Source organism: Athene noctua, chromosome 20, assembly GCF_965140245.1.
Source record: "Athene noctua chromosome 20, bAthNoc1.hap1.1, whole genome shotgun sequence".
NCBI classification, from domain to species: domain Eukaryota; kingdom Metazoa; phylum Chordata; class Aves; order Strigiformes; family Strigidae; genus Athene; species Athene noctua.
Window position 1 is genome coordinate 5,491,293 of NC_134056.1, and position 21,779 is coordinate 5,513,071.

Consider the following 21,779-nt stretch of genomic DNA (forward strand, 5'->3'; position numbering starts at 1 on the left):
GTATTTAGGAGATACAGCCCTTTGCCTTAAGGGTAGAAGGAAGACGGTTGGGAATTCTAGCAATATTCATGTAAAATCTTGAAAGACCTTTGTTTTGCAGCATGTTTGGGGATTATCGTAGGAAGCTCTCATGTGCCCATCTGTCTGTCCTGAATCACCTGTTCTCCTGCATTTCTGACAGCAGAATTGGGTCTAGAGGAGCCAGAGCCCCAGCCCCATAGCCTCTCGCTGGGTACTGCATCGCAGCACCAGGCAGACATCCTCAGCTAAAAGGTCGTTTTGAACTATAGCTCATTATTTTTTCCTTTTGCTTCAGAACTCTTAAAGTCCCTGTCAGCTAGGGTTTAGCTGAAACCTTGCAACTTGCCTGTTGTCTTCCACAAATGATGGAGCTGAGCCCAAGGGAACAAATGCCATTTTAATGGGCATCGTTGTGTAACTCATTACATAAGTCACCTCTGTCTTCAAAGGACTTGTGGCATAAATGGCAGGAGCGGTTGATTAAAAATGTGCACAATAGCTTCATTATGACATGTGGAGAGATGTCTGCTGTTATTTTTAATCTGATAGCTTTTAAATATGTGCATCCAGCAGAGACCCAAATGGCCTTTGAAAAGGGAACCATTTGTGGGATAAGATTTTTTAGACTCCACTTAGTTCCTTCTAACGAGCCACAAGAGTCAGTTCAAGCTGGAAAATGAACTATAACCCTTTTTTAAGGCTTTGTCTCCTCTAAAGCTGCAGGGTTTTGCTGTGTGAATACATATAGAGTGAAAGAAGATGGAGGGTTTAGGTTATCAGGTGAAGGAAAGAAAAGGTACTGTATTCTGGTTTTTTTAAATTATAAAAAAGTCTTTTTGCAATTTGTTTGGTATGATCCAAGCACTAGACGAGTTGAACAGTAAATTGCCCATCCCGGCTGCTGGAGCCTGCCTGCCACTGAGCTGTGCCATAGTGACAGAAGTGTGACCAGGAGCTCCAGAAGCAGCTGGGGGGTTATTTCCCATCTCTGAGTCTCCCATGTGCTGGTTAGGTGCAGCTGGCGTGGGAGGTGGCCGGTGAGGAGGACCCGGCAGCTGGAAAATCTGCCATGACTGAGCTCTGTAAAAGGCTGAACTTTCACTTTGACTTTAAACTAAATAATTTGCTGCTGGGTTAGATTGGTGGAATTCACCAGCATGCGTGTGTTGCGACTTAATTTCTTGCGTTCATTTGAACCCAAATGGAAAGTGACTGTTTGACTATGGCAGCCATGGATATTGGGTTTTGACTTGCTGACTTTCTCCTAAAACAGTCTACTTTCTTTGCCCACAAGCACATAAGCTGATTTATCTGCCTTCCCTTGTGCCTCTTAATCTGCTGTCATTTAAAATCTGTGGTTCTTTCCTCACCAGATTTAGCTTTCTGTCAGCAAACTGGTGGGCAGCACCTCTTTGCTGGAGCTGGTGGAGCTGCCAGGGGATGAGGCGGCTCCTGACCGGCCATAGCCTCCCTGGCCCGGGGGGCTTCAAAGGGTGCTGAAAAAACCCGCTGGCCACACCTGGCGGCTCAGAGCAGGCGTGTATCGTGAGCTTTCTCGTGTGTGGTCGGACCCCAGACGCGTGCCGGCCAGGGGGAGAAGAGCCCAGGAGCTGAGCAGGACCATGACTCAACAGCTGGAGCACGTTCAAGAACAACGGAGCAAGAGCCTCATTAATAGGGGGATAGAATTAGCAGCGAATCGAATGACGTATTAAAACTTCCAGTCAGAAATTAAGAAAAATCCATAGTAAAGTAATTTTGAAGGTTCTGGGTTTTTTTCCAATTGTATGTAGCAGCAGAGCATCCGGACAGATGAAATATGAGGGGACGGAAAGTCAGCGGTTCCTTTGAGACAGAAACACTGATACAACAGTGTTCTCTCCCCCCCCTCCTTCTAGTTGAAATCATTCAATTGAGTTTATTACCCTGTCTTTTCCCATTAATCTTAAAAATATTTGGCCACTGCATAAAAGTACAGGGTACCCTCCTCCTGCACACCAGAAAGGAGAAAGAGAAGTTGAGAAAGCCGGTGCTGAGACTCCAGTGAAACACTGCCAGTTATTCATCAAAAAGAGGCAAGGGTAATCCAATAGAACAATTTCCAGTGGGCAGACTACCAAGATCAGGAGCAACCTCAATGCTGCATTAAGGGGTTTGGTTACTGTAGACAGGCAGGAAGGAGCAGAGGGATAGGAGAAGGGGTTTGAGCACCGCTCTGGCTCATGTTTTCTGCTTCTCTCTGTACATTATCAAATTATTTGATCTGGAAAGGTATGCTGTGCTGTTTGAACTTTTTAAGTGGACAGACATAGAACATGTTAGATATTTAAATTGGGATATAGTGTAAAGAAAGTGACTTTCTCAAAGCAGACCAGTGCTACGGTAACCTGTCTAGGAAGTATTGCTTAGTTGTAATTTTTGCAGGAGAGTTTCAGCCTTCATCTGTAAAAGCCTTTGAGCTAGAACACCTTCCTATTTAAGTGCAACTTCTCTTTTACACCACTTCATCCAGATTCATTAAAATGCAAATTCTGTTTATGACGCTTGAATGATGTATCTGCTTGAAAACCGCAAAGCCCATCATGCTGAATGATGTCTGTTGGCATTCACTGAATATAATCACAGTAGCTTCACTGCTTGATTCATGAACTGGGGAGAGGGACGAGGGCTGCAGTTTGGTGGAGATGCTGTACTGAAGTCATTGACTCACCCTCTGCTCTGTTTAGTCACATTGCTTCACCTTTGTGCCTGTTTCCCATCTGCAGAGTAAGGTTAAGACTTTACTGTTTGAGGATGAGAAAGATACATTTGTAATGTGCTTGGAACAAGAAAAGCGCTATTTTAAGTGCTGAGCGTAAGAGAATATTGGTTTGTGATTCATTTGTTTAACTACAAATGCATCAGAAACTTAGGAGGAGATGAGATCTGGAAAATGTTTGTTGTGGATGAAAAGACATAGTAGTAGAAAGCTGCATTAATTTGTGATCTTCAAAGCAGGATTTAGCAGGGCTGCTCAGACAATAACGTTTATTATTTTTGCAAATGTCAGATGGTTTACTTCATTAGTACTATTTTAAGAAGTTCCTATTCTGCTCCAGCCACTTGCTCCTGTCCTTGCACTGTAGATCTGTGTCCCCTTGAGAGTGGTGTGCAAATGATTCAGTGTTTGATGTGACAGAAGGGTAATGAGAGCGAAGGGCAATGGTTAGGCTTGTGGTGGTGGTGGTGAAGGGGATCTGCTGTCAGCAGAAGAGATATTTTCTCTGCTGACAGGACATCTCCTTTTGGAGATTCCCCCGTGGAAGTTCCATGCACAAACATTGGTTCAGCCATTCGTGTGCTTGCCCCATAAAAGCGGGTAGAGATGTCTGGTGGGAAAAAGAAAAGGAAATAGTCTTCTGAAATCTTTATCCCTTCCAAGTTTCTTGTCCCTACAAGGCAAAATTATCGCCATAAGCATCCAAGGGTTTTATAGTTATTGAACGTTTTCTTACTCAGACTAGCGGTTTGGATCCCACTGCAGCCCATGGAGGAGCCAGACACAATTTATTGCTGCTACCATTATTTCCCTGTAGATTAATTATTGTAATTGTTTGCCAGTTCTTGAAAAATAAATTGAGAGTCTTGACTTCTTTTGGCAAGTGTGCATAGACATGCACGTATAGAAATTCTCATAGTGTATGAAATACAAATTATTTTGGGGGTAGGAGTGCGAGAGCATTATCACAGCAGCCAGGAACTGTTTTCAGTAGTGACCTTCAGCACCCTGTGGAGCCGGAGAGGTTTTAAAGGTTTGGAGATCCCCTTATGGATGTAAAGCCATGACGTAAATTGTTGCTAAGTTAGGGTGCCAGCTGCTGTAAGTGATTCTTCAGAGGCCAACTGATATGTCTGGATTTATCTGCAGTGACCAAGGTTGCTAGTGCCTCCCTCCTCAGTGCGTTAAACAGGACTTTATGATACAAAGAAAACTGAAAAACACGTACTGGTGTAAATGGAGAACAGGTCTGCAGCCAGGCTAGGTTAGAATCAGTGCTGATGCTGCTTCTGTTAATAGGATGCCTGCAAAATTTTGATCTGGAGGACATAACTAATCCAAGTTTTGGCTCTGGTGAAAGTGTTAATAGCAGGGTCTTAACACGCTGCCAGGAAACCAAGTTTAAAGGGAGACAGCCCTTATGGGGAGGCAAGCACAGGTTCCTTCCCTTGAGTTGTGGTTAGGTAATTTCTGAGTATGAGGAGCCGTGTTTGCACTGCAGCGTGATATTTAGCTTCTGGGTGCTAGATTTGACTCAGCAGCCTGTTCTGTTTGCAGTCAGAATGCTAACAAGGTGGTGCAGTGCTGCATGCGTGGGACTGTGTCATTTTGACTCATTACAGCCAGTGCAGTCAATTCCCAAATAATCTAAAAGAAAAACAAAACCTACAGCAAAACTGCTTACTTTTCTTGATAATGTAGTTAAAGACAAGCTCAGTATCTTCTGTTGAATTATCTGGGTCACTAGAGAGCAATTCAGACCTTCATTTATTAAAGTGCTCTTTGCTCAAAATACATTCTAAATTGCTCTCTACAAGGCAGCTTAGTTTTATTTAGCTTTGTGGCTAAACAGATAAAAATATTTCAACTGTAAGTCTGCATATGGCATGATTGCAAACCTTTGAGACGTCTGCTTTTAGATATTCAAAACACTATGAAAATACAATTTTTAAAAGGGTTGAGCAGTTCTGTAATTAAGCTCCTTCAAGGATGCTCTGGTATTGAAGCAGTTCCTCTGTTCTCTGGTTTGTCTGGTACATTTGAAGTGAAATCCATTGCAAACGACAAGGGGTGCCATTTTTGTTCAGCTTATCCATGGAGCCACATTCAAAGGTGATGCTACCAAGTGGGTAGAGATCAGCAGCCTAGGCAGGGCATTATGCTGGACTGTGTTTTCCTTTCATGAAGGAGCCACCAGCCCTGGGTACCAGACGGACCCTGCCTGCACACCCACGGTGGCTACTGACCAAGGCACGGGCAGGAGCTCCGCTCTGCCAGAGGTCTGTGAACAAGTCACTTCATCCCCTTGACTCAGCTGCTCATCTGCAAAAGAGGGATGATGATTACCTCCTTTGTAAAGTACTTTGATATCTGCTGGAGATAAAAGCATTTAAAAGAGGTGTTTTTCCTTTTCTCTCCAAGGCACAGAGCAGTAGCAATCCCGCTGTTCCTGCCTTTGCACTGCAGCGTTGCTGCCTCCGAGGGGAAGCAGGAAATGATGGTGATATTGTGGTTGGAAACATAATAGAAAGCCACAATTATTTATTTTTTGAATCCTGTTCCACTCAATAAATTTACATGGTTGCAGTGTTTTTCATAGGCCGGTCTTCCAGATAGTGCTGTAACACAACATCCCAGGTTTCAACAAATTTACACTAATCCAGTAACATATTTCTGTGTCTTTCTAGATTCTGAGCGTTCCCATCTCTCCTCGTTCACTATGAAGTTGAAGGGCAAGTTTCATTCACCAAAAATAAAGAGAACCCCTTCAAAGAAAGGAAAGCAAGCTGACCTGACAGTGAAAACGCCAGAGAAGTCAGCGAACAAAGTAAGCAGATGAAGGACGTGCTCTGTTAGTCTTGCTGGTTTCTTGCTTGCTGGTACTCAGCTTACCAAAATTTGGTGTCTGACTTTGTCCTCTGCAGAGTTCTGCAGGTTTTTCAGGGATCCTGGGGGTTACTTTATGTTTAGTTGTAAACTGTGCTGTGTAGTATAACATAAGAGCAACTAAGGCATCTACTTCCCTTTGGAGAGCCTGATGACACCTCCTTCCATAAGTGTTTAAGTCATTATGGGATGTAGCGTATGGCCTGACACATCCTCCCCACATGCACACCCTATGGTTATGCTTACAACTTCCAAATAACTGCCAGGCTTTGGGGTGTGATCCTTTTAAAAACCCCAAAACCCAGGCGAGCAAATCCTTGAAGTTGATCCAAAGATGTGCTCGATCTCTGACGACATCAGCAGGGAGAGTCAAACAGATGTGTTCAAGCAGCTGCTGATTGCAGCACACAACACACCGTTCCTCAGCCCCAACGTGCCTCAAGCCCTCAAAGAGCTGAGGTCACTGCTCCTTCCCAGCACAAACCTATCCAATGTTATCTCCTCTGCTGTTGTGACCTGATTATGTGGACTGGAGACTCTCTCTCTAACAATGCTGTTGCAGTCGGTTTTCAAGTATAAATCTAAGCCAAAAGTTAAGACAGTTGAGGTTATTTATGATAATACAAAATCTTTCCCAGTTGTTGTTAAAAGTCTCATCCAATGTTCAGCACCAGACATGCAAACTTTTTTAATTATCTCTGCTGAGGATTGTTGCAGTGTTATTGAGAGCAGTCAGCAAGATACAGTTACCTTATGCCATGTGATGTGTTTAACGCCCAGAGAAGTTGCTGCAGGGCTTTCAAGCCCTCTTCTACACCATCAGGTGGAAGGTGATGAGGCTTTTATTTCCCAGGCTGTATTTTTTCCCCAGGAAGCTATGGATATGCTTTCTAAGGAGCCGAGCACCTTGCATTGCTGACTGCTATTAAAAAACAAAATTAAAAAAATCTGAGAGTACTCTTTGAAGGCTTTTATTCCAACAATGTTTCAGGATAGTATATGGAGAAAATTTAGAGGCCTTCCTTTAAATTTATGTGTGACCATGAATTAAATAAGTGAGAAAATGAAGAGTCCTTTTCAAAATACTATTCTATAGCAAATATATATCATCATGTTAATAATAGGCGAAGTGTTTGCTTTTCTTTGTTGCCTCTAAAAAACAATGCAAGAGGATTTACTGATAAGGCATGCTGAACATATAAAACCTTTTTTATGTACAGATTGTGATTTTTTTTTTTTTTTAACTGGAAAACAAACACTTGCAATAATTTTTATTACCATACATGATTATTTAAGCTGTATATATTTTTATACTGTGAAATATTGTTGATTTCTGGTTCATTCCTTATTTTAATAGCTGTTGTTCAGCTAATCAGTTATTTGGATTTAGTCAGCTCATTAGCTTCGTGTGGAGGGAGTGGGGAAAAGCATATGCCTGGATTGTCACAAGGTTCTCTCACTGGAATATAGACATCAGTTGACAAACAGGAGATTTTCTGTCAGAAGACACACTTGATAAACCAAATATCATCCTTTACACCCTCTTAAGTACGTAGGATGCTATTTTTATACTCTTGAAGTAGATAATCACTGTAGAGCAGAAATAGCAATACCAAAAATTAATGTAAAATTGCTACGTGTAACCTGAAGGTTATGCTCAACCCATGCAGACATCTTCTCCTCTTCCACTTTATAGTATTGGGGGAGGTTTTTTTAGAGCCTCCTTTTGTCCCCCGGACCCTGTCTTTGATTCTTATCGTAAGGCATATTGTAGGAACAGTAGTGTCCTTCAACACTATTGCAACGTTACAATAGGTTTCTCACTGCCAAAATGCAGGGGGAAAAGGGACTGTTCCAGTTTTTGCAATCCCATGTATTCTGTGCAGCTCGCTGTAACCCTTTCTGGGTCAGCTGTATCTCATACATGATGCATTTGTAATGATTATTTAAGGGAAAACTTCAAAAATCATGCAAAAATATGTATGTGTCAGGCAGGCAGGGGAGTGGAGAGGAGATGCTGTTTTGCCTGAGTATTAAGTTTATTGCATTTAGTGCCCAGAAGGGAAATGGGTGAATCAAGTGGTCATGGTGCTTTAGCAGCTCCCACACTTGCCAACTCGCACTCTCAATTGAGACATAAATGAGAGATTAATTCAGGTCATTTCTGCCAACCCAGTGGTGTACCACTGCATACTTACTTTGGCTTTAGGGACACACTGAAATGTTTGCTGGAAAAACTTAGCATCATTGTCTGGTGAGATGCAGACACTGGTATGTATTAATATCCATCCGTCTTATCAGGTTATTACTGCTTTCTCTGGATTTATTGCTGTTGTTCTCAGGCCTCAGTGAGTAAAGCACTGAACGTGAGAAACTCCAGCCTCGTAGCAACAACTGACATTTATCTGAGCTCTGTAGCAGAACCTGCAGTCCTGTGTAGGAGCATAGGTTTGCTTTGTGTGTGTTTGTGTGCCCATGGATACACACATACGTACGATACCCTTGGACCTCAGAAGGGGATTCATAAAAAATGCTCTTAGGGAATGTCACCCAAAGAGCTAGCAGGGAGGTTGCAAAAAAAAGGGTTGTGTCCCAAATAGTGTCCAGTGGCTGGATTTGCATGCCTTGATGTGCTCAATAGAAGGATTTGTGTTTCCACTTGTCATTCTCAGCCCTGAACTCTGAGTCAAGCTTATCCCTCCTATGTGCCAGGAGAGTGTTTAAGCTATTAAATTGCAAGCCTTTCTACAGGAAACAGTTGTTGAATGAAATACATAAAAAGCCATCAGAGCAGGAACTGCAATCCACATTTTTTCACTTCTGTTTGAGAGCTCTGACTACTGGGCCATGGTCATATTCACTCAGGGAATATACAGGCTCTCATCTCTGAAATGTGTGATCATTTCATATGAAGTGCAAAACCTTCATGGGAGGGTCTGAGCCTCTCCGTACCCTGGAATAAGCTGCAACAGTGAAGGCACATGCCTGAAAAATAGGAAATGTCATTTTTGACATCAGCGAGTTGCCAGGATGCTCCCCAGCAAGGGAGTTTCGGGGTGTCTGTAAGCTCTGGAGCAGAATTTGAGGTGCCTGGCAAGCAGTGTTGTCAAAAGTGGAAGCAACAGTGGAGTTTGGGCACTTCCCAGATGAGATGGAAAATGACAGGGTGGTTTGCAGATCTTGGACTGTGTCTTAGACTTCTGAAGTTGGAGCTAGATGGAACTTGGGACTCTAATCCTTTTATGCAACTCACCCCAAATTGCTAACCAGCGCTGCCTATAAATTGTTATTCCTGAAACCTTTTGGGCTGCTGGCCTGATTTTGCAGAAAAGCAGTAGTTTAACGGCTGACAAGAGTGTGGGGAGCACACAATGCCCATAGGTCATTAATTCTTGAAGCTGAATTTACTGAGGAGATAATGGATGAAACCTGACTCTGCTAAGCTCTCTGCTCCTTTTCTCGCAGTGTTCAGTAGTTAATTTAAATCTCACTTAGGAACTACTTGTGGCATTAAAAGTCCTCCAGGCATACTTTGGTAAACCTTTTAAAAATACCCCTGTCCAGAATGCCATTAAGATATCATGTATCACTTCTGAATTTCCTCTTCTCGTGTTGGTGGTGGCACGGAAGTTGGTGACCACAACTCAGCTTTATTCCAATGAATTGTTCCCTTCTGCAACATTCATCCACCAATGCCAAAACTTAGCTTTCACAGTCTGTCCCTATGGAAAGCGTGTGAGTTGCCTTGTTCCAGCAGCATCACAAAATTATTTAAATTGGAGACTGATCAGAAAGGAGCTTTTTGTTTGTGAATGTAGAGACAAGACTGTAGCGCAAGTAGACGTATTGGAGTCAGCAGAATTACTTAGAATAGTAAGGGCGAACACTACATATGTTGTTGAAACTTATCATGGATGGGTACAAGAATGGAGGCGTCTTGTTTGATTGTTCTGGAGTTTGGAAGTTTCTCTGATTGTGGTTTGTTTTTTTCTTTTCCTTTGGCTGATCCACTGCATTTACTTTTCATTGAAAAGGCCTTTCAGTAGTGAGATGTGCCTAAGTAAAGGGATTTTGATTGAAGAAGAGGCGCAACTCTATTTAAAACCAGTAGTTGTTTCTTCCTTTCTTGTGTTACCATTACTATCTGCACTTGGTATATTTTTTTCTTTCACCTTCCCAGTTGTTGTGTGGGTTTCAAAGCAGTGCCCTGCACGTCATCAGTAGTGTTAATCTTGGCTTAAAACTGATCAACATCAGTCTTCAGTTTGGAGTGCACGTAATTCAGAAAGTTAAAGTGTGGGTGCAATTTTGCACTGACTGTTCTTTTGAAAGAGTAGTAATTCAATTTAAAAGTGTTTGTGGAAGAAGGGGTTTTCTCCAGTTCTCACAGAATGTCCCTCATTCAGTGTTGCTGTACTTCAGGTAAGTTAAAGTAACCTTGCCCTTAAAAATTCTGAGGTTTTAACATATCTTTCCTTTTTTCCATCTCTTTAGAATGTATCATGGCTAGAGGAGAAGGAGAAGGAGGTTGTCAGTGCATTGCGCTACTTTAAGACTATTGTGGACAAAATGGCAATTGATAAGAAAGTGTTAGAGATGCTGCCAGGCTCAGCAAGTAAAGTGCTGGAAGCCATCCTACCCTTGGTGCAAACAGATCCCCGCATCCAGCAAAGGTAAATTCTTTTTTGGGTTTTGAGACTATGACAGACCAGCAGATTCCCAGCTTCTTTCCATCTTGTGTCTGAAGAACGGCATCACACAGGAGACAGGAAATGCTGCAGTAACTAATAAAGTGACTGTTAGTTTTATTAATTATGTGATAGTTTTCAAACATAATTTAAAAGCAGATTCCCTGCTTTGAAGAAGCCTGTGCTGTAAAAGGATAAGCAAATCAGGATGGTTTCAGAGAAGAAGAAAGGCTGATTTTTAGCATAAACTTGGAAATTCATCATTTACTAGTGGGAGATTCTCTGCAGATGCTATACTGTTTCTGCAGTCCATGATGGTATCCTAAAAGCTAACAATTCCAATAGCTTTTACCTGAAAAAGAGTTTATCTTCAGAGTAATTCCTTTTTGTGTTCAGTTTATCCACCCTGATATTGAAGAAGTCTGAGCCTGCACTCCTAACGGCTTTTTTTTATTTTACTGGATCAGATACAGAACAGAAGTAAACAGATGTACTTCAGTAGATTAACCAGTCCAAGTTCGTTCCTGTGCACTCAACAGATTATTTGTTTTATGTTTTAACAGATTATATGTATTATGTTTTAACCAGTTAGGCAGTGGGTTTGAAGCCAGAAAAGAAGTAGAAATTTGCCAAAGCAAAACTCAGCATGGATTATACGAATTTGTGGAGTTCTCAAGCCCTGGAGATATAGCTGCTGTTCATCCCATAGATGCTGGAGCACTGGATCTACACAAAACAAGCAAACATTGTTGAATAATACAGAAAGAGCAAAATTAGGACAGACAGAGAAAAGCACAAAACTAGGCAGAGAAATGCAAGTGTTCAGTTCCTGAAATCCTGCCAAGTTTTGTTCTTATTTGTTTTCCCATCAAGTACTCAAAATTTTTGTTTTGGGATGCTTATTTCAATTCTGGTGCGAGAAGGGTTTATACTGTGGTCAAGGCAGCAGTAAGGTGCCAGGTATTTTGCAAATGAGATGCTTAGCTGTGTTTGGCCCTAATACATAGGCCAGGGTTATGTCTGAATGAAGGAGGCAGTGGGTGAGTATCAGAGCTGTGGCTGGGACAGGAGAGATCCAATTTAGGTTATATCTGTAGAACTACAGAGAGCAATAACTGTTAGAATGGGAACATTCATCAGGCTTCTGGATACAGACACAAAAGTTTCTTCAGTTGCTATCAGGTTTCCCACAGCCATTAAATTCCTGACAAGCACCTGCTTTCACTTAATAAAAGAAAGAATGAACTTTCCCCTTACACCAGGAGAACATGTAAAATGTCAGCAAATATTTTTAGGATAGAACATGTCATCTTTATAGTTGCTTGCTTTGATTTGTGTATCCGCTGGGTGTTCGCTGGGTGATCTTTCATTCCAATAATATATTTGGAAATAAATATCAACTAAGTGGTCTTCAGCAACAGCAGTATTTCAGACAGTTCTATTCTTCAAATTCCTTATACCCTCTCTCAGAGGTGAACTAATGCAACCTTGACAGTTGGATATCCTTATTTAGGATATAGAAGCAGAATTTTCTTAGTCTGTAGTCAATGGAATCGTCCACATAGAAGTCTTTCTGGAAATGGTATGTATTACAGCACAGATTCCACATGTATATTCTGCCTTGTTTAGCCTCACATTAAAAAAGGGGATCTGGCATTCTCAAAAAGCCACGTTCTTTCATGCCTACCTATGCACTTTATTTCTTTTTGAGTAGTGGCAGGACCCAAAGGGGTGATTTTGATAGCAAATCTCCCTCAAGAAAAGTGAGCAAGACTTGTGTCAGAGTGGAAGAAAGCCCTACAATTATTGTTGGACTTCTTTTTGCTTTAGGGGAAGCATTTGCATCAAGGAAAAAAGTAATTAAATCTAGCACAAAATGGGCTTTCAATTACTGCCTCCTTAGAAGGAAGCAGACTGAAGATTAATGGCAGAGAAATCAAAGCCCTAGAAAGAGATGGGGGAGGGCCCTGTTTAAGAAATATCTCCTACCAAGCTAATTTCATTTGAAATTGGAACAAATGGCAAGCAGCATGCTTTAAAAAAAAAAAATCAACTAAACAAAAAAGTACTTGCTGTTGTTTGTGTCCCCCTGGTTGTAACTTGACAATAGTTCTTTCCCCAGTTCTGCAAACTTCATTCACCTAAAGAATCTCATTGAAGCTTGTGGGCTTGATTGTCTTCTCACGGATAAAGAAATTACTGGAGTTAAGCCAGTGTAAAATGGGTACCAGAGAAATGGGCAGATTTGGAACACTTGTATCAGTAATGATTGCAAGATTACACCTTCTCTTATCTGTTTATGGTTTTGATGCAGTTTAAATTGATTTAACTTTACAAAGAATTGTTGAAGCATTGCCATCAGCACTACTATTAACACACCTTGTTTAGTAATGAAGTGTTTTCAGAATGGCCAGGAAAATGCCTGTGAGCACTGTTGTTACAGTTAACTTTTATTTAGATTTGTCATCCTTCCAAAATTCTTTTTTTTTTTTTTTTTCCCCTTCAGAACAATAGCTTCAATTCTGTTTCTCATTAAAAACAAAACAAAGCAACACCCTTCCTCTTCCAAACCTGAAATTCATTCAGTTCTATTTCTGTAAAGAAGGAGGTTTTAATTACATGTTTTCAGGCATTATAAACAGTGAGGAAATGATTTGTAAAGGAATGAATACAGTCAGCTCTCAATTATCCAAGACATTTTTGGGGAGAGTTAATAAGGAAGAAGGAAATCATAGATAATACTGAAATAATATAACTTAGACATAACTACAGGACTTAAATATTTACCTTTGAAGTTAAGGCATAGGATGGAGCTGTAAATTAAAATGGAAAGCATGTTCTTCTTAGCATAGCTGTGTTAACCTGCAGCCCAGATAATTCATTCTGTTAACCAAGAATGAACTGTTGATAGCACTGTCATCCCATTTGGTGCTGGGGAACGGGAGAGCAACTGCAGCAGAGGAGAAACCCAGGCTTTTCAACTGCTAAACACAAATTCTGAATGTCACAGAGAAAAGGAGAACAATCACATTTTTAACAGCGTGAAATGCACTTTAAATCAAGCACTCTCTTACCATTTGATAGTATCTCCATAATTTTTTTTTTTTTTTTTTTCCCCTCAACTATTTCCTCCCCTGTTGTCCAGCTCTGCCATCTCGTCCTGCTATAGCCGTGTGTACCAGAGTCTGGCCAATCTAATTCGCTGGTCTGATCAAGTGATGCTGGAAGGTGTGAATTCAGAAGACAAGGAGATGGTGACAACAGTGAAGGGTGTCATAAAAGCTGTTCTGGATGGAGTCAAGGTACATGAGACAAAGATTGTAAATTATATATATAATAATAATGTATTTTAGAAAAGATCCAGTTGAAAGAGATTTTAAAGTTCAGGTAAAATGTAAAGATCCTATCCTTGCCTTCAGTAAACCACCTCTTAAATCAACTGCTTTGTAAGTGGAAGGATCCTGATTGAGGTGCTGGTTAAGGAGTAGCATAAACGGTTGGGCTATTAGTGTGCACTTCTGAAATGCTCACCCTGGCATTTGGGTGAATTGGAAGAAGCAATAAATCTTTACTGAGCATTGTATTAAATTTTCAGCAAGTCTTTCCCAGTCTCCCAGTCTCCCATGCAGATTAGAACACAAGACTTTGCCTATTTTCTGTCTAGGCCAAGTAGAATGGAAATGCTTCCTGTCAGTGCCCACAGAGAATTAAAGACTCCAGCTCCATCTTTTAACATAAATTTCAAGGGATTCGTCAGTGATACATCACTGCTTTCAGCAGTTGGATTAGGGTGTGGAACAGGTGATGAGCTAAGCTCAGTTTTCTGGAGATTAATTTTACATAACTAATGGGAGCATTTAACAGAAACCTTTGTATCCTTTGTGAGACCTGCTTATAGCATTCCTTCCCTGCCCCACCCTGGGGAAAGCTGTTGGCTTTCCTTCTACCTCCTGGTAAGCTTTTGGTACCCATTATTTCTGTTTCCCAGGCTTGTCTCTGGGCTGATGGCCACGGAGGCTGTTCATTCAACTGTCCTAGTACCGCAGTTAAAAGATTGCTTGACCTGGGCTCAGGGCACCAACAGAGAGATGTCATATCTCCTGGGAATCTTATTCTGCAAACTGTAGAGAAAGTTAAGCCTCTTTCAACAGCAGGGCTGAATCTGAAGAGGAATGTTTAGATCAAGTACAGAAGGAAAGTTGGGTAATGTTTTAAGAAGTGCAACAGGTGTTTCACCTGGATTAATGAATGTATCAGGAACAGACCTCTTTCACTGTACTTAAACTATGCTTAGTTTTTATTAACTGGAACTGAATGCAAAAATGAAGTGGATCTCCCAAGCTTTGACTGTCATGTCTTCAGGAGTCTTGGTGGTGTTGTTTGCATGCTCTGAATCTCTTCGATGTTACTCAGACACAAATACTGAAATCTACGATTACTTATTGAGCCTTTTAAATAAGTATCTTTGAAACAAAACATTCCCATCACCTAAAGAAGACAGATTTTCCAGGATTATTTTGCACAATATGCCCTTTAACTTTAAGCTCCATATTTGAAAAGTAAAGCTGGTCTTAAATTTGCACAGCAGGATAGAGAAAAAGAGCTTAGCCTGAAGTCTCAGCTGCTGTTAGTGTTAGAATTTAGCAGCAGTTTGCAGTATGTGAAAAACTGCGCTGTGGTATCTGAACTGTAATACCCCAGCAAATAGCGAGACAGTTCGCTCTGTTATCACTTAATGAATCTGCACAGTCCCATGGAGAGCGGGGTTATGACCAGATCCAGGATAGAGTTGTGTGGTCTCGTTGCATGAGACTTGGACGCTCACTGCCCTTTCACTTCAAGCAATATTTAAACCCCCGTTACCTGTTGCCTTCCAGCCACAGTAGTGCCTGTGCCATGGGTGGAAGGGCTTGGCTGCCCGCTCTGCCCATGCCACGAGCCAGCCTAGGCTGGAAGTGATGCAGGCGTGTCCATAGAGTGCTAAGCCTGAACTGTTAAGCCCTGCTGAGTGGCATGGCTATATCAGTCTCTACTTTGTTGTTAGATTAGAAGTTATTTCGGCCTTCCAGTTGGAGCTGGCTTATGTCTGGTCAGCTTGGAGCATGGTCAGAGCAGATGTGTGGCTGTCTGGGTAGATGTGCATGTGTCTGCCCATCAACAGGTCAGCATTTGGAAGCGGCATGCACTCATCTCCTACTGCATAGTGAGGAACAAGGTTTATTTTAGAAGGGCCAAGCCAGCCTTCAGATCTGGAAGCAGAACTGAGAAGCAGGACACTTCTCTGCTGTGGAGAGCCTTTTTTGTTTTTCTGGCAGATCACACAAGATCCACTTCCACATTTCAGTGCTTACTTCCCCCTTTATTTTCAGAATTGAGCGTAAAGGAGTCGCTTGTTCACTGGTGTCGTTTGCTGTTTTGATCTCAGGTTTTAGTGCCTTGCTAGGCATGTATAAAAAGAGAAGAAAATTCCTTGTTTTGATTACGTAACTTCTTAAAAATCCATCTCATTTTGGAATTTCCAGCTTGCTGAAGTAGCATAAGTTTGTAGAGGGGCTCTAATTATCTCTAATTACTGCTTCAGGAATCTTTTTACTTGCTGATAAGGAATAGCATAATGTGCATCTGGCTCAGTTGTGTGCTGATTACTTCTGTGTGTACACTAAAGATCTTGGCTTGATCTTCAAATGCTAGTTCTCATTTTGGAGTTAGTAGAGAGGAGGAAAAAGTCAGAGTCCAGGGAATGTGGTGGTTTTTCTCTAAGTTTAGAGGAAAAAGGGATTCTCTCAAGTACTGGCAATCATACATTGTCTTGGTGTCTCTGGTGGGAGGGTCTGGGGGTTTTTTTCCCCATCCACAATGGTTTGAATCATTCTAAAGATGAATGAAAGGCTAAATTTGATTGTTTTTCTCCCCTGTTTAACCTACACTGTATGGTGAATGAGCAGGTGTTCATTACGACTCGTAAAATAGGAAAACTGAGCTCTTTAGCCCCAAGTGTCAGGGACTCCTCAGCTCTGCTGCGGCACAGCTGCCACCACTGCGGTCTGTAGCGCTGGCCTTGGTTTGGTTTAAGGTGTTAAGCGTGGTGAAGAAAGGTGAGGAAAAGGAGATGTTACATTTTCCCTTCCATAGCCCTTTCAGTGAGATGTTTAAGGAGTATTTTGGCTTTTGGTTTGAGTGCCCATATATTTTATTTCCCTTACTGTGCTCTTACACGTTGTATGGAGTCACTGTTCTTGCTGGCAAGGACCCGATAGCCCCACGGGGTCCGACGCTGAGTCTGTTAAAGTGAATGACTCTCCAGAAACATTTTCAGTGGTGGAAGTTTGTGCAGAGGGCAGGAAGGTGGCAATCTGTTGTGTCGTCACTCACTCCTGACAGTGACTTGGAGCCTGGTGCCAGCTACAGCCAGAAGAGTCAAATGGTGTCACTGTGTAATTTCCAAACTGTCCGATTTACAGAAAAGCCTCATTCGGAGTTTGTAGGCTACTAGGTCCTATGGTTGTTTTTCCTAGTGATGCTCTGTAGACTTTATAGGGGAATTTCTAAAGTCTAAAAGAAATAGCACATTCTTAATTAAAGATTGTTCATCCTGAAAGAGAAGATGAAACAGAGGAAAGTACATTCTAAAAAAATAGTTTCTGGTGGAGCTGATAGATTGTCAAAAGCCCTGTTGGTCTTTTGACCTTTGTTGCAGAGTATTTCCCCTCTGGGGGACACGGCCCTCTTTGGAGGTGGGAGCTGGCCAGGCTGGTCTGCGGTGGTCACCTTGGTGCTGTGCTTTTTCTCATCAGGGCACTTCTCAGAACGCAGTGCTCCTCACCAGCACTCTTGTCTGTCTGTCCCAGGCAGGAACATCTTCACAGCATTAGCCCACATGGACATCTGTATGTGCTCTGTTTGTGCTCTCTTCCTTCCCCACGTGTGGGATTTTCCAGGACAGCTTCTGGAAAGCTGAGTGTTTTGTCATGGGTTTTGTTGACATGGTGTATGTTATTTTTGAGCACAAGCTCATCAAGAACAGTAGAACATCGAAATCGCAATCAGCTGTGGTGGACACTTGGACTGTGTTTGCCATCCTTTGCACATCCAGTGCAGTATTTTATTCCTCTTGTGCATGTGTTGATCCGTGGAAGTTCAGCTTTAGATAGAGCCTTATATAAAAATACAAGAACTAGAATATTTCCCTTCCGTGGAAGGACGATGATGACAACATCCCAGTTGCAGTTATTGCATTGAGAGAACAGTGACAGTTGTTTCCAAGCTCAACAGACACGGACATAAAGACGATACTGGAATGATGATACCAATTCAAGCTGCTTTAAAAAAAAAAATCAAAAATTTATCCCATATGGTTTCCTTTGCATAATATGCCGGGAAGCAAATACTGTCAGGAAGCACAGCCAGTTTTCCAGCCTGCCTGTAAGAGGGCATGTATTTATATCTGAGAGCAGTAGATCTATTTGTTGGCCTCAGACATGAATAAAACGTTCTCTCCCATCTTTCTGGCGTGAATGATTGTTGTTTTGACTGCTGGCAGACTTGTAGTTCAGGATTATCATGCCCTTATCTCTTTATCCAGAACCTTATCTGCCTATAACAGATACACTACAGTAGTTTCTTGAATGATTAAGACTTCTATTGCTAACATGTTAAAAGATGGCTTCAGGGGAAGCAGGCCTTTTAATAAAGGTGTTCGCTATTTAATTTGTTGTTGGGGATCTTACAGAAAACTTGCTTTTTGAAACAAATACATATTTATAAAATACAAAAAAAATTTCATTTTTTTGCTGGCTAGGTGAAGTACTCCACTGTGTAAGACTTTTCTGTACTTATGTTTATGTATGTAAAGTCAATTTGCTATTATCTAGGGTGTTGTGGGGACTGGAACACGTTTGTGACAATAGAGGAAAGAGGAAGCACAACAAAAAGACACATACATGAGTTTGTGCAGAATCCCCATAGGGCCAGGGTTTATGAACTATTGCTAAGCTACTGCTGAGTGCACACCTCTCCTTAGAAGCAGTGCTGCATCATTTGTATGGCTCTGTACCAGACTTACACCCAGCTCAGCGCTCTCTGTGTCCATGCCAGCATTAATCCATAACCTGGGTGACCCAGAGTTTACTGCAGTAGCATCCCTTTCTATCCTAAGATGTTTGAATGCAGCATTCAGCAAATAATGATTATTCTCTTTTTCTTCTCTTCATCCATCAGGAGCTGGTCAGACTCACTATTGAAAAGCAGGAGCATCCCTCTCCCACAAGCCCAGTTAAACCCAGTTTACCAGCATGTAAATCTGACAGGTGAGTCACTGACGAGGATTTCTCCTGTGTGCAGAACTAATACAGAAGGGATCATTTCCAGCTACTGATATTTGAATTAAGGGATTCAGTTATTCTTCACAGAGGGTAGCATAGTATTCTCTATGTTGCTTCATCCATTACAGTGGGACCACTTAAAGAGAATATGCTGTGATAGGGAAGATACCAAAATCTGGCAATGAAACACCACTTGGCCATGACACATGCACATTGTATTCTACATACACATGGAATTCCACCTGCAGATGCAAATTCTGCCTTCTGCTGTAGGTGTCTCTCATATGATTTAATATATGTATTAATCTGTCAGCATGCTGCATTCCAACAGTGTTTTATGATTTGCAATCTGTGTTTTGCTTGTTGCAGCCCATCAGAACTTCCCCTTACAGACCGAGAAATGGAGATCCTCAACAAAACAACCAATCTGACGCAATCCAACGAGCTGCTGACTGACTCCATGGATGAAGAAGTTGCACCTCCTAAACCCCCTTTGCCTAGCATTCGTGTGGCAGAAAACAGGTACTGCTGGCCAACCAGCTGACTGAAGAATACCAGTGGCTCTTACCAGCTTCTTGTTTTCTAGACAACCTTACAAAATGTGCATAAGAGAGGTCATGAGGAGGGTTAGTGATGCCTCTTCATTTCCTGTCCTCCAGAGTAATTCCTCCCTGCTCCTGGACTCTGTTTATGACTTTGTGTTCTCTCTGTCTTGTTTTGAGCAATACCCTTCATTATCTGTGTTTTCCTTTCCTTCTTTTGATGTGAGGATGGTGCCATGCTCAGAGATCCATGCATGAGAGGCATCACATAAATGCGCAAGAACCTTATTTAAAACTTAGTGAATACCTCACTGTTTCTTGTGCTGTTGTATCCGATGGGAAATGTTCTGTTAGCCTCAGCTGGCAGTTATCAATCTGTCCTGCAGATCCAGGTTGTTCTGCGTTGCTTATCAGCTTAAGAGTGAAAGGAGCCAATAGCGCGTGACAAAAACCTTTTGCTTGGTTGTTCTTACCCTGTTCTGTGAGTAACCACATGAAAGTTTCTATGTTCTATTTTGAGCAGGAAGAGAAAACCCCCAGTTTGCAGGGTTTTGGTCTGTGTGTAGGATATTTTTCTTCTCTAGTCCTGGTGCTAAAATATGTGAAAAATACATGTCGTGTGCTAATTTGAAAATGTGCCATCAAGGGCTGTGGCTGGCAAGAAGAATCACATTTCTATGTATTTTATGAATTCTCATGGGTTATATAAAAATTTCCTGGTACGTTCCAGGAACAGAATATGTATGCTCTTGGGAACCTCGCAGGCTTGATGGTTACCAGAATTATGTGTCATTAGAAGCAAAAACTAGCAGTACAGCGGTTACTGCTAATATGTGTATCTGAAACAGATTCATGCCAAAACATGGGCCCTCACAGTATACATGGTGAGAGCAACACTGACCATCTTGTTCCCTGAACAAGGAAAATAAAAGGCCAGAAAAAGAATTTTCCTGTCCTTTTACTTTTTAAATTTTTGAAACTTTGAACATTTTCAAAGCGGGAAGGTTTGAGAAGGAGGGACTTCTGTGAATGGAAACAATATTTGGGTCAACCAAACCATTTAATTTGGATTTTCGCCACTTTTATTAAGAAATAATTATCATGCTAATTATCTCCATTAAAAATAATTTTTAAAACAGCAATTGTTTTTGTTTGAGAAATACCAACTCTTTTCCAGCCTTAAAAATAAATCACTGAACAGGACCTTACCTGTGAGAGTATTCTTAAATTAATATTTGTTAGTGGATACACTTTGAATAGCTCCTGGCCAGCTTTGGACAAAAACCTGTGAGCTTTGAGCCTGACAAGTCAAAGGCTTTCTGGAAAACAAGCTCGTGAAGCCTCTAAAAGTCTTTTTGCTGGAAGAGTAATGGAAACATCAATGCCTGTTGTGTCTTGCAGCCCTCCACCAGCATTGCCCCCTAAAAAACGGCAGTCGGCACCTTCCCCAACCAGAGTGGCAGTTGTGGCCCCCATGAGTCGAGCCACCAGTGGGTCCAGTTTACCTGTTGGAATCAACAGACAGGTAATGGCATAACCCCTTTGTGAAAGCCAAGAGAAACGTGCTGTGAACTGTAGCAGAAGCTGGGAGAAATGCCATGACCTGCAGCCGCACAGTTCCCTGCACGCTGCTGCTCGTCCCAAACAGCCCTGTATGGGAGAGCTCTGGAGCCAGACTTTTAGTGGCAGGAACATCAGTATCATAAATAACGTGAACAGCTTATTTTTATTTTTTTTTCCATTGTTGGATTTAATAACAAATTGCCACAAACTTTGTTGCCTTGAACTGTGGCAGAGTGTGACGATGTGAGCTGTTGAGTGCTGCCGTGTTGAACAGATCAGGGTGTAGCACGACTGGCTGAGCTTGCCAAGGTCTCGCCAAGGTCTCACCAAGGTCTACAAGCCAAGGGAGCATGTGGCGTATTGAGATCAGAAGTCTGTCTTCATCCAGTCACAGTTTAAAACATCTTTTAACGCAAGCAGTAGTTCGAGCAACTGCTCTGACCACTGCTGGTGCTTTGGGGAAATTTATAAATTTTCTGGTAGAAAAAAGGAAAACTTGGGACTGTGTGTTAGTCATACTCCATTGCTTGTGGTAGTCTGGGATTTATGAGGTTGTAAGTGGCTGGGTTTGGTTTACACATTACACATTACCGTGGTCCTGATGAGCTTGTCTAACTAGAGAGGGCCTGCAGCACTGATCCTCTCCCCTCCTGGTTTTCTTAACGCGGCTTTGAGGTGTTTGCTCCTCGAGCTGCATCTTGCTAGCTGCCAAGAATGACAGTGGTTTGATTTGATTATTTTTTTTTTTTTTTTAATCGCTTAAGGATTTTGATGTTGATTGCTATGCCCAGCGAAGGTTGTCTGGTGGAAGCCACTCCTATGGGGGGGAATCTCCACGCCTCTCGCCATGCAGTAGCATTGGCAAACTCAGCAAGTCTGATGAGCAACTCTCCTCTCTGGATCGTGACAGTGGTCAGTGCTCCCGCAACACAAGCTGTGAAACATTAGGTAAGCAGGAGGTTGGCCAGGGCTGCTGGAGGAGCCCCCTTCACTCTCGTTT

General features: G+C 41.9%; 1 protein-coding gene across 7 annotated transcripts in view; it reads left to right on the forward strand.

Moving 5' to 3' along the window:
* Window positions 1-21,779, forward strand: part of RAPGEF1 (Rap guanine nucleotide exchange factor 1) — an 88,155-nt gene that overhangs the window by 28,967 nt on the left and 37,409 nt on the right. For all 7 annotated transcript variants that reach the window (XM_074924104.1, XM_074924105.1, XM_074924108.1 and 4 more), the window contains exons 2-8: window positions 5,467-5,606; window positions 10,160-10,338; window positions 13,499-13,655; window positions 18,571-18,659; window positions 19,044-19,196; window positions 20,618-20,741; window positions 21,544-21,727. In XM_074924104.1, coding sequence (XP_074780205.1) covers window positions 5,467-5,606; window positions 10,160-10,338; window positions 13,499-13,655; window positions 18,571-18,659; window positions 19,044-19,196; window positions 20,618-20,741; window positions 21,544-21,727 — 1,026 coding nt within the window. The remainder of the gene's footprint in view (window positions 1-5,466; window positions 5,607-10,159; window positions 10,339-13,498; window positions 13,656-18,570; window positions 18,660-19,043; window positions 19,197-20,617; window positions 20,742-21,543; window positions 21,728-21,779) is intronic.